Raw genomic sequence first — 13,725 nt, 5'->3', positions numbered from 1 at the left:
CCACTACATGGCATTGATTCAACAAGGTGCGGAAAGAAAATGTTGGCCTATCAATCCTATCAATGTGGGCCAACTTTCTTGAGAAATGTTGGCCCATATTGATAGCATCTTGCAGTTGATGGAGATTTGTGGGTTGCACATCCAGGGCACGAAGCTCCCGTTCCACCACATCCCAAAGATGCTCTATTGGGTTGAGATCTGGTGACTGTGGGGGCCATTTTAGTACAGTGACCTCATTGTCATGTTCAAGAAACCAATTTAAAATGATTCAAGCTTTGTGACATGGTGCATTATCCTGCTGGAAGTAGCCATCAGAGTATGGGTACATGGTGGTCATAAAGGGATGGACATGATCAGAAACAATGCTCAGGTATGCCGTGGCATTTAAACGATGCCCAATTGGCACTAAGGGGCCTAAAGTGTGCCAAGAAAACATCCCCCACATCATTACACCACCAGCAGCAGCCTGCACAGTGGTACCAAGGAATGATGGATCCATATTCTCATTCTGTTTATGCCAAATTCTGACTCTACCATCTGAATGTCTCAACAAAAGTCGAGACTCATCAGACCAGGCAACATTTTTCCAGTCTTTAACTGTCCAATTTTGGTGAGCTTGAGCAAATTTTAGCCTCTTTCTCCTATTTGTAGTGTAGATGAGTGGTACCCGGTGGCGTCTTCTGCTGTTGTAGCCCATCCGCCTCAAGGTGTTGTGCGTGTTGTGGCTTCACAAATGCTTTGCTGCATACCTCAGTTGTAACGAGTGGTTATTTCAGTCAAAGTTGCTCTTCCATCAGCTTGAATCAGTCGACCCATTCTCCACTGACCTCTAGCATCAACAAGGCATTTTTCCTCACAGGACTGCCGCATACTGGATGTTTTTCCCTTTTCACACCATTCTTTGTAAACCCTAGAAATGGTTGTGTGTGAAAATCCCAGTAACTGAGCAGATTGTGAAATACTCAGACCGGCCCGTCTGGCACCAACAACCATGCCTCGCTCAAAATTGCTTAAATCACCTTTCTTTCCCATTCTGACATTCAGTTTGGAGTTCAGGAGATTGTCTTGACAAGGACCACACCCCTAAATGCATTGAAGCAACTGCCATGTTAATGGTTGATTAGATATTTGCATTAATGAAAAATTGAACAGGTGTTCCTAATAATCCCTTTGGTGAGCGTACATTATGTTGAATATCTTCGTTGACACTGATAGTAAAACTATGTGTGTTTTGAGCAAGACAGGGAGACATGTTTTTGTTTATTATTCTTTATATCACTGGCTGTTGAATGCTTTATTCTGATTGGTTGACAAATGATCCATGGGTGTTGATTATTTTTCTTTAAAACGCACACCTGACCTGTCAAATGTTGTTAGGCAGACTTGCGGAAACATTCGAAGATCGTTTAATAGAACACATTAAAGAGTGCTTAATGATTTTAATCTGTGATTTTAAACAAAGACTGAGCACAACTAGAAAAAAAACTAGGCATGATGAGTCGTTTGGATCAATTTACATTTATAATCTATGCGGAAATCTTTAGGTGTGTTCCAGTTTTAAAATAACCACCAGAGCAATGTTTGTGGTAAACGTGGTATAAGCGGAATAATTGACTCCGCTCCTTTGAATTATTTGAAAATAATGCACAGTCCGCTTAACGTCGTGCCGCTTTACCACCTTGGGTGTAAAAAATTTTCGAATAATTCAACGGCCCATCGTCAATAATAATAATAAAGTCGGACCTGAAATTTTATTTTTAAGACAACAAAACGATGTTAAAAGAAAATATTTTAAAAATTAAAAGTCTTAGCAATATTCTTACAAACAACTTATAATTTATTTTAACTTTCTTATTTTTGTCTGAAGACCATTTTCGTGAATCCGGACCCAGTTTACCATCTGTCGTTGTCATACACGTGTACGCGTGTTCAAGATATTTGTATAACTTCTTTAAAACTGTAACTGATTTTAATACCGACTTTATTTAGTTTGTTTTGCTTTTTTATTGTAATAGTATGTACACATTGGACTATTTGAAAATATTTAGATAAGACAAGGCTAAATTAAATTCATATTCAGTGATATTAAAGCAGCTCTTTTACAGAAGGTATTTAATGTTTTTCCAATAAATGCATCCTACATACATGATTTGGTAGGCATACATGTATATAAATGTCAAAATTTTACACGGTAATTTTGCACGTTATTAAAATATAAACTGATAAAGCATTTTTTAGTTTCATATGTTTTCATTCTTCCATACCTAGACTGTAAAAAATTATTTGCTGCCTTCATTTTTTTTTGGTTTAATCAACTCTGATTTACAGGTCATTTTAACTTACTATTATTTATCTTGACTAGAGATGAGTTGTTTTAAAATATTTTAAATATGTCATCTTCATTTTATTTTCATTTTCAGTTGTAGAAACTCATCACGTGTCAAGATTAATAGTAGTAAATTGAAATTACTTGTAAATCAGAGTTGATTAAAAAAATTAAGGCAGCAAATAATTTTTTACAGTGTGAAACTTAACGATTTGATTGTTACGTTTTTTGGGGGGGTAGCCTTCCCGGAATCTTTTAACTGTATTATAACCCCAGTCTTGAAAGGTTTCTTGCAAAATATAATTTTATTTCTTAAGCAGTTGCTACATATTAGACAATAGACCAGATGAGATTTTACAAAATTGTTGTGTGTTTGATGTTTTGACTGTGTTAATAGCAACTAAAACAACCAAACATATACCGTGCTCAGAACCATGGACAGCAGCTTTTTATATTTATATAAGTGTGTTCCATTATATGTTGAGATGTTGTGATTTTAAGTTGATCGTGATACGTTTTCTCGTTTTGGTAAACTTTGTTTATTAATTGGCGTGGTGTCTTGTCCTTCCAATACTTTTAACAATTTTTAGACAATTTAGAATCTTGCTGTTATTGCACAGCTAGGCACATGGTGTCACTGCAGACCGCCAGTTAAATGATTTCAGTATTTTTTCTGCAGTCTCTCTTTCCAAACCTTGGTTTTAGTGTCTGCCGATAAAACACGATGACGTTCTGTTTTCTGATCGCTAAAGAGGAAAAACAGTACTAGCGTTACATTTTTACTGTCTGATAACTCGCTGGACATCATGGGATTTACAGGATGTTTCGTGTGCGGATTTATATTTGTCCTTTCTTTGCTGGAAGCGGCGTATGCTCAGATTGTCTATTCTGTTCAAGAGGAGGTAAAGAAGGGCACAGTTGTTGGGAATATAGCGAAGGACCTCAATATAAATGTTAATGACTTTGATAATCGCATGTTTGAAATTGTGTCTGGATCGAATAAGAAATATTTCGACTTGGATCTGAAAACAGGCGTGCTGTTTGTCAGTGAAAGAATTGACCGCGAGGAGTTATGTCTGTCAAATCCAAAATGTTCTTTGAATATAGAGGCTCTCGCTACAAATCCTCACAACCTTTACAGAGTGGAAATTAAGATCTTGGATATAAACGATAATGCGCCACAGTTTCCTGTTAAAGATTTTACTTTAAATATTACTGAAATTGCTAGCACAGGGGAGAGATTTCCACTCCCAGTTGCTGAAGACATCGATGTTGGTAGTAATTCACTGAAAGAGTACAAACTGAGCCTGAATGATCATTTCTCTATAGATACACAGAGCGATGAACAGAGTGTTTTTGCAGAGCTCGTGCTTAACAAACCTTTGGATAGAGAGAAGCAAGCAACAATGAAGTTAATGCTCACCGGTGTGGATGGAGGAAAACCACCAAAATCAGCAACATTAAATATCATCATAAATGTTATGGATGTTAATGACAATAACCCTGTGTTTAGTCAACCTCTTTATAAAGTCAAACTGAAGGAAAATGTTGCTGTCGGTACTAAAGTTACATCTGTCTCTGCTTCTGATTTGGATGAAGGCATAAATGGTGAAATTGTTTACTCGTTTGTTGGTCATGGAAAGAAGCAAGACTTATTTACCATTTTACCAGCGACTGGAGACATCATGGTAAATGGGCATGTGGATTACGAGGGGAATCCAGCTATTGAGTTACGAGTTCAAGCCAGGGATAAAGGCAGTCCATCAAAGAGTACACAATGTAAAGTTTTAATAGAAGTTTTAGATGAAAATGACAATGCACCAGAGATCATTATGACTTCACTATTGAAAAGTGTAAAAGAGGATACAAAGTCAGGAACTGCAGTTGCTTTAGTCACAGTTTCTGATAAAGATGGAGGTAAGAATGGTATCGTACGCTGTGCTCTGAAGGGCTCGTCTCCTTTTAAACTGGAGTCATCATATAACAATCATTACTCTCTAGTGGTGGACGGACCTCTGGACAGAGAGAGTGTTTCTCATTATAACATCACAATTACAGCTACAGATGAAGGCACGCCTCCACTCTCCAACAGCAGTATTATTATTGTACATATCGCTGATGTTAATGACAATGCCCCACATTTTCCTGAATCTGTTATTAACACTTATCTAAGCGAGAACAGCCAAGCTGGAGGACTCATAACAAAAGTTACAGCTGATGATTCAGACACTGGTGAGAACGCCGAACTTTCATATTCATTATTAGAGAGTTCAAGCTCCAATGTTCCTATAACAACACTGATCAATATAAACTCTTTAACTGGTGAAATATTCAGTTTACAATCATTAAATCACGAAGAAACACAAAGATTTCAGTTTAATGTTTTGGCAACAGACTCTGGTGTTCCTCCTCTGAGCAGTAATGTGACTGTAAATGTTTTTATACTGGATAAAAATGACAACCGTCCAGTTATTCTACAGCCATATTCTGAGCCCGGATCAGTAAATACTGAGAATATTCCCTATTCAGCTGAAGCGGGTTACTTTATAGCCAAGATCAGAGCTGTTGATGCTGACTCTGGATATAACGCACTTCTGTCGTATCACCTAACTGAACCCAAAGGAACGAATCTATTTCGAATCGGTACCAACACTGGAGAAATAAAAACCAGGAGACGAATGAGTGACAATGACTTAAAAACTCACCCACTTATCATCACAGTGTCTGATAATGGAGAGCCATCACTTTCAGCAACTATGTCTATGGATGTTGTGGTTATGGAGAGTATGGATGACATACAGACATCGTTCAGACAAGTTCCAGTTAAGGAGGAGAGTTTTTCAGATCTGAATCTTTATCTGCTCATCGCTATTGTCTCAGTGTCAGTCATCTTTTTACTGAGTCTCATTGGTTTGATAGCAGCTAAATGCTACAGGACAGACGGGAGTTTCAGTCAGTACTGCGCTCCAGTGATCAGCACGCATCCAGACGGGAGCTGGTCTTACTCCAAATCTACGCAACAGTATGATGTGTGTTTCAGTTCAGATACAATGAAGAGTGACGTCATGGTTTTCCCTTCGCCATTTCCGGCTGCAGATGCAGACCTTATCAGCATTAATTGCGATGACAGTTTAGCAAGCACCCAAACTCTTCCAACCACCTGCAAGGTAAGATGATGGGCTGGGCTGAATTAACGCTGGATTTGAATTTTGAATCAAAATTTAAAAGTTTATAATTTTCTGACATTCATATCATAGTAGAACATCATAGATGTTCGCATGTGGTCATTTGTCTTATTCCTTTTTATTTACATTTCTAAAGTGAATTGTGCTGATGCTTTTAACGTCCTCAGAAGCTGTTTGTCAGTGACCTTGCGTTTGAATAGTTTATATGCACATGGAAATTATGAGTATTTTCAACCTTTATGGCCACAGTTTTTAACAGCTGTAAGACAAGACACAACATTTATCTATACGCACTTGGAACGCAATCAGGGCCGCCTTAACCTAATGTGAGGCCCTGGGGCTGAGAGATTTTAGAGGCCCCCCATACCCTCAATTTATAGTCTCATTTAATAAAAAAAATGTAATATCTAGGTAATCTACATCACAAAATGCATTAGTTTCTTTCAAGACATACAACAGTAAGTTTTCCCTCTTTGACCCAGAAAACACCATAATATTGTTATTAACATATCACTGAGCCCACTTGAGCATAAACACAAGACACTTTATTTAACAACCACACACAGCAACTTGTGGTGAAAATAAGACCAAAATGTGTGAGAGAATGTTTATAAGCTCTATGTTTATATAGTTTTTGGAATATACAAAATTGCAGAAAACTCCCACTCACTACTAACTAACTAAATGCTAACCACAGTTTTAACAATATAAGAAGTAAAGTTAGTTTTAAAGTGAAAATGCATTAATGTTAACAAAAGAGAAGTCTTTATAGACAGAATCTTGTTAAATGAATTAATGATAACAAAAGTTAAGTCTTTATAGAAAGAATCTTGTTTGTTATTTATTTTGTAGGCTATTGAAGAAATAGTATGCATTGTATTTAGTATTTATGCATACGCATGTAAAACGAACACGTATGAATATGCACAAAACAGACAGGGAACATACCTGTATATAAGATCTTTAGATAATGAGATTATAAATATGAATGGTGCGATCAGGGGATGATCATTTGAGATGGTCTTGTCGCTCTTTTCTTTCTTAGACTTGCACCTTTAACGTTGCGTCTCTTCCTCGTCTTTCTAAACCAACAGGTGTGTGTACTGTGAGCTAATGCCGCGTCAAACTACATCGCTCCAGGTGCGCAAGCGTCACTGATATAAACGCGAGTAAACTTAAACTTTATAACAACAAACAGCATTATGCGCGGGAACTCCTTTCTTTATTTGGCGGCAGTGCGGCACAGTTTCTTGCGCACGTTTAGAGAGACTTCTGCATGCCAGAAACTCAGCTCCACGAGCACAGAGAGAGCGAGCGCGCGCGCGCGAAAGAGAGAGAGACCTGCACCTCAGTGCTTATTATGAAATTTCCGAAATTACTCTTTCATTTGTTGATGGATTATTTCCCGTTTCTCTATCACACTCAGTCTAACATGCAGGAATGCCAAGTTGACAACGCGCACTTAATTGCATTAGGCTACGCGGAAAATCCGTTACGTCTGATATTTTATTTCACGGTAAGTTACTACGGTCCAATCAGCAGCCATGGAACGTGCATTTAGAGTGATTGACAGAAAACCTAACAAGTTACAAAACAATATGACATTTTCAGCTCATCATGAACGTGAATATGGGAGGCCCCTGAACTTGGGAGGCCCCTGGGCTTCAGCCCAGGTAAGCCCGTGCATTAAGGCGGCCTTGAACGCAATAAAACGGATTCATAAATTATTATAATTTTACGCAGTATAGGCTAACTTATATAAATTAGACAACTGTAAAAACAGTTCTGTAATTATGCAGCTGGTTGCAAGTCACTTAAAGATAAAGACTGAAAATGTTTCATGTTCATTTAACTTTGAACAAACTGTTGCCAGTAAATAACATAAATGTAAAATCTACAGAAAGTCACTGGCAGCTAGTTGCCAGTAATACCCAGTAATACTGTAAGTTCTATAGAATTTTTTATATAAATATGGGAATTATATTTATTTTCGACCCTTGTAGCTACAGTTTAGAGCAGCTGTAAAACAAGACACACAGAGTTTATCAAGACGCACTTGATACAATACGCAAAGTACAAAAAAACTATTGAAACACAATTAGCAAAAATTATTATTATTATTATAATTATTATTATTATTACTATTTACGCAGTATAGGCAAACTTATATCAATTTCAAAACGTAATCTTACATTATATGAATATGGAAATTAGGTTTATTTCGACCTTTGTAGCTACAATCTAAAACAGCTGTAATACAAGACATACAAAGTTTATCAAGACGCAATTGATTCAATATGCAAAGTACAACAACAGCAAAAAACAAAAACGGATTTAAAACACAATTATCAAAAATTAGTATTATTATTATTTATTACTATTTACGCGTATAGGCAAACTTATATCAATTTCACAACGTTATCTTACATTATATGAATATGGATAGCTTTATTTTTGACCTTTTGTAGCTACAGTTTAAAACTGCTGTAATACAAGACATAAAAAGTTTATCAAGACGAACTTGATACAAAACGCAAAATACAAAAACGGATTTAAAACACAATTAGCAAAAATTATTATTATTATTAGTAGTATTAGTAGTAGTAGTAGTAGTAGTAGTAGCCTATTGTTTTAAGCAATACAAACTTATGTCAATTTCACTAAGTACTCTATATTGTAAAATTTTGGGGATGATTCAGCACCATGGACAATGAACATTTAATCCAATTAAAAAATCTTACTTAATCGAGTAGGAACCGGTTGAAACAAAGGTCGCAAATACATTTGACAACAAGTTTATTATTTAAATGGTACGCTGCTGTTTCACTGCGTATTTATTATTATTATTATTATTATTATTATTATTATTATTATGTTTTTTTTTCTTTTTTGTTTTTAAAAACATTAACATTTTAAATGATCACCAGTTGTCACGCGCTTAAAACGCCCGGTGTCGCTGCAGACCGTGAGTTTTAAGCATTTATTTTATGAAAATAAAGCTCCACCCCACGAAGCAAGAGGAAGCATGTTTAGTGGAAGAGGAATGAGAATTTATTATAAGCAGTGTCTGTGGCGAAGAGTCTAACAGCAACGACGGACGTATTCGTTTTATTTTTATTTTCTTGTTAAAGCTCTCAATAAACAACAATGATGGGCTTACTGCATTTTTACGTCAGTATAGTGTTATATTTTTGTTCATGTGAATCTACGTATGGGAAGATTATTTATTCTGTTTCGGAGGAGGTCAATAAAGGAACCGTCGTCGGAAATATAGCAAAAGATCTTAAGATCAGTGTTCAGGATCTGGAATCTCGTGTATTGCAGCTTGTGTCTGGATCCAACAGAAAATATTTTGATGTGAATTTTAAAACGGGGGCGTTGTTTGTGAATGAGAGAATTGACCGAGAGGACCTGTGCTCAGATCAGCAGCAATGCGCTCTTAATTTGGAAGCCGTTGTTCAAAACCCTCACAGTCTTTATCGAATAGAAATTAATATCCTGGATGATAACGACAATGCTCCATATTTTGTGGATAACATTATAACTATCAACATTACAGAGGATGTTATTCCAGGGGCTAGATTTCACCTTCCAGTTGCTGAAGATAACGACATTGGCATTAATGGTTTGAAAGACTACAAACTGAGCAAGAATGAACACTTTTCTGTTGATGTTCAAAGTGAAGAGCAAAGTGTGTCTGCTGAATTAGTGCTCCAGAAACCTTTAGATCGTGAAAAGCAATCGGTTATTCATCTTGTATTGACAGCTGTTGATGGAGGAAAGCCTGCAAAGACTGGGACTTTAAGCATAATAGTGAATGTACTGGATATAAATGACAACTGGCCTGTCTTTAGCAAACCCTTATACAAGATCAAGGTAAGAGAAAATGTTGCTATTGGAACAAAAATCACATCTTTGACTGCTACGGACCAGGATGATGGCACAAACAGTGAAATTATTTACTCTGTAGCTGAACATGGAAATATTAAAAAGCAAAGTTTATTCACAGTGATTCCTGAAACTGGGGATATTATTGTGAAAGGACAAATAGACTATGAGATAAATCCAGCTATTGAATTGCGAGTTCAAGCCAGAGATAAAGGCAGTCCACCAAAGAGCACGCAATGTAAAGTTTTAATAGAAGTTATGGATGAAAATGACAATGCACCAGAGATCATTATGACTCCACTGCTGGATAATGTAAAAGAGGACACAAAGTCAGGAACTGCAGTTGCTTTAGTCACAGTTTCTGATAAAGATGGAGGTAAGAATGGTATCGTACACTGTGCTCTGAAGGGCGCGTATCCGTTTAAACTGGAGTCATCATATAACAATCATTATTCTCTTGTGGTTGATGGACCTCTGGACAGAGAGAGTGTTTCTCATTATAACATCACAATTACAGCTACAGATGAAGGCACACCTCCACTCTCCAACAGCAGTATTATTATTGTACATATCGCTGATGTTAATGACAACGCACCGCATTTCCCTGCATCTGTTATTAACACTTATCTAAGTGAGAACAGTCAAGCTGGAGGACTCATAACAAAAGTTACAGCTGATGATTCAGACACTGGTGAGAACGCTGAACTTTCATATTCATTATTGGAGAGTTCAAGCTCAAATTTTCCTGTAACAACACTGATCAATATAAACTCTTTAACTGGTGAAATATTCAGTTTACAGTCATTTAATCACGAAGAAATAAAAAGATTTCAGTTTAATGTTTTGGCAACAGACTCTGGTGTTCCTCCTCTAAGCAGTAATGTGACTGTAAATGTTTTTATACTGGATAAAAATGACAACCGTCCAGTTATTCTACAGCCATATTCTGAGCCCGGATCAGTAAATATTGAGAATATTCCCTATTCAGCTGAAGCGGGTTACTTTGTAGCCAAGATCAGAGCTGTTGATGCTGACTCTGGATATAACGCACTTCTGTCGTATCACTTAACTGAACCCAAAGGAACGAATCTATTCCGAATCGGTACCAACACTGGAGAAATAAAAACCAGGAGACGAATGAGTGACAATGACTTAAAAACTCACCCACTTATCATTACAGTGTCTGATAATGGAGAGCCATCACTTTCAGCAACTATGTCTATGGATGTTGTGGTTATGGAGAGTATGGATGATATACAGACATCGTTCAGACAAGTTCCAGTTAAGGAGGAGAGTTTTTCAGATCTGAATCTTTATCTGCTCACCGCTATTGTTTCAGTGTCAGTCATCTTTTTACTGACTCTCATTGGTTTGATAGCAGCTAAATGCTACAGGACAGACAGGAGTTTCAGTCGGTACTGCGCTCCTGTGATCAGCACACATCCAGACGGGAGCTGGTCCTTTTCTAAATCCACGCAACAGTATGATGTGTGTTTCAGTTCAGACACAATAAAGAGTGATGTAGTAGTTTTTCCCTCATCATTTCCACCAGTAGATGGAGAACTAATCAGTATCAATGATGAAGACACTTTTAATAGGACCCAAACACTTCCAAGCACTTCCAAGGTGAGATCATCTTAAATTTTACAAACATCATCAACTGAATGTTTGGGTGCCCCGTATTTGAATTATTTCTAAGAACATTTTTGTATGTGAAGCAGATTCTCTCACCTGAATCACTTGTGGGTTTATGTTTAAGTTAAGTGTTTTATGTTAAGTTAAGTTGATGATGTGTTGACAAACACGCATTAAATTTGAGAAATTATTTGTTTTCATTGTCTCAATGATTTCCTTGGATTTGTTCTCTGCTCAGGTCTTGTAACTGTTGCAGGAAAAGTCAAAAAAAGTTGTCTGTTCTTGGAAATGTGACAAAAGATGTCACAAATTTTCAAAATGCAATTTGAAGGCTTAAGCTATGTCTATATGTCTAAAGTAGTAAAAAGAGAGATAATTTTATTGGAGTGAATAAAAGTTTTTTTATTGGCATAAATTATTAAATTACTCATTTTCATTTAAATGGAATCTGCTGCATCCGGTTAATTTTAACTCTTATCTCATAAAATATAACAGTGATTTAAAAAGACAAATTCACTGTCATAACATATTTTAATATGTACATGGTTAATTTATCTAGATGAAAGTACATCAAGAACATTGTTACAATGAATGTGGTGCACTGCAAAAGCACATGGTTGTTTTCTCAGTTTATTTGGCAGAATGTGTGGATAAGAATATTGTGCATTGGTGAATTTTTTCCTTTTTATGTTCAATTGTCTGACTGCATCTTATGTGAGGTTGTACTTGAGGCTGTTAGTTGCTCATAACCACATTAATCCGCGTGGTGTCGCTGTAGACTGCAATACTTACATTATTTCCATATAGTCTGAACCCCGCCTACGGTTTGATGACGTGCTATGGCAGACATCACAATTTAGATGCTATGTGTTTTAGTACGTGTAAGGACTTTTGACGCACCTTTAAACGGTATCTTGTTTTCATCACACTGCTGTCTCATGCAGAAGGATGGCAGACATGATGGACTTTACAATCCTGCAAATGTTCTTCTGGCTTGTGATGTCGGTTTCAGCTCAAGTGAATGCTCAGATTGTCTACTCTGTGTCAGAGGAAGTAAATGTCGGAACTGTCGTCGGAAATTTGGTGAAGGATATGAATTTACACGTCCAGGATTTGGACTCCCGGGCGTTTCAACTTGTGTTCGGCACGAAAACGAGGTATTTCGATGTCAATCTGAAATCTGGCGCACTGTACGTGGCTGAAAGAATAGATCGCGAGCTTCTATGTGCTAATACGCCGTCTTGTTCCTTGACTTTTGAGGCAATAGTAAACCACCCTCTTAGTCTTTACCGAGTGATAGTTAATGTTCTTGACGTGAATGACAACTCTCCTACGTTCCCTGCTGAAACACAGGTTTTGAATGTCTCCGAATCAGTGCAGCCGGGTGCTACATTTGCGCTTTTTAGTGCACTGGATAAAGATGTGGGGCAGTTCTCAGTAAAAAGCTACAAACTTAGTCCTAATGATTTTTTCTCCTTGGAGGTAAACCCGGGTGGTGAGCATAGGATGTCTGCAGAACTAATCCTAAAAAAAGCTTTAGATCGAGAAAAAGAACCTGTTATTCGACTAGTCTTGACTTCAGTTGATGGGGGGAAGCCGTCCAGGTCTGGCACATTGCAGATTATAGTTAATATATTAGATATTAACGATAACGCACCTGTATTTAGCAGTCCACTTTTTAAAGTACGCGTGACAGAGAACGCACCACGAGGAACAAAGTTAATCAAACTTAATGCCACCGACATCGATGAAGGTACAAATGGGCAAGTGACCTATATGTTTAGCAGTCATGCTCAGGAAAATAATCTTGATTTATTTGCAATCAGTTCTGATACTGGATACATTGAAGTTAAGGGCAATATTGATTTTGAGGATAAAGCTTTTTATGAACTAAGAGTGGAAGCTCAAGATAAAGGGTTTTCTCCAATGACGACTAATTGCAAAGTTTTAGTCGAAGTTATAGATGTCAACGATAACGCACCAGAAATAGTAATAACTTCACTGCTGTCTTCTTTAAGGGAAGATGCCAAAATTGGCACCGCCGTGGCTCTCGTGACTGTTTCCGATAAGGATGGCGGAATGAATGGGAAAGTAAGCTGTAAATTGCTCGGAAATTTGCCTTTCAAACTTGAGTCTTCCTACAAAAACTATTACTCAGTTGTTTTAGAGGGCCAGCTCGACAGGGAAAGCAGCTCTAATTATAATGTCACCCTCATAGCGGTAGATGAGGGAACCCCGCCGCTTTCCAGCACCAGCGTGATTTTTGTTGAAGTTTCAGATGTAAACGATAATGCCCCGCGTTTTAACGAAAACAATATTAACGTGTACGTGAAAGAAAATACATCACCTGGGACTCTTATTCACACGGTGTCAGCAGTTGACAAAGACTTACATCAAAACGGCGCAGTTTCTTATTCTATTGTAAATAACAAAGCAGCAAGCATTAATTCTGTCAGTGTTAACTCGTTGACAGGTGAGTTGTATAACCTACAGTCTTTTAATTTTGAAGAACAGAAAACTCTTATTTTTCAAATTCAGGCTACAGACTCTGGTGTGCCTCCTCTTAGTAGTAACGCAACTTTAAATTTGTTTATTTTGGATGAAAATGACAACAGTCCAGTAATTTTACCACCATATTCTGAATCCGTAAATACTGAGAATATTCCCTATTCAGCTGAAGCGGGTTACTTT

General features: G+C 37.2%; 1 protein-coding gene across 5 annotated transcripts in view; it reads left to right on the top strand.

Annotated features, from left to right (window-relative positions):
- Positions 1–13,725, top strand: part of LOC135779722 (protocadherin alpha-C2-like) — a 72,870-nt gene that overhangs the window by 21,772 nt on the left and 37,373 nt on the right. Inside the window, exon 1 of one of the 5 annotated variants that reach the window (XM_065290558.2) lies at positions 3,051–5,493. The exons of 3 other annotated variants lie outside the window; for them this stretch is intronic. In XM_065290558.2, the coding sequence (XP_065146630.1) occupies positions 3,133–5,493 (2,361 nt within the window). In that variant the 5' untranslated portion in view covers positions 3,051–3,132. Of the gene's footprint in view, positions 1–3,050; positions 5,494–8,430; positions 11,026–13,725 lie in introns of those variants that run through there. One more of the 5 variants, XM_065290557.2, reaches the window with a different exon arrangement.

This window comes from Paramisgurnus dabryanus, chromosome 10, assembly GCF_030506205.2.
Source record: "Paramisgurnus dabryanus chromosome 10, PD_genome_1.1, whole genome shotgun sequence".
Lineage (NCBI taxonomy): Eukaryota > Metazoa > Chordata > Actinopteri > Cypriniformes > Cobitidae > Paramisgurnus > Paramisgurnus dabryanus.
This window is presented reverse-complemented; position numbering and strand designations above follow the sequence as displayed.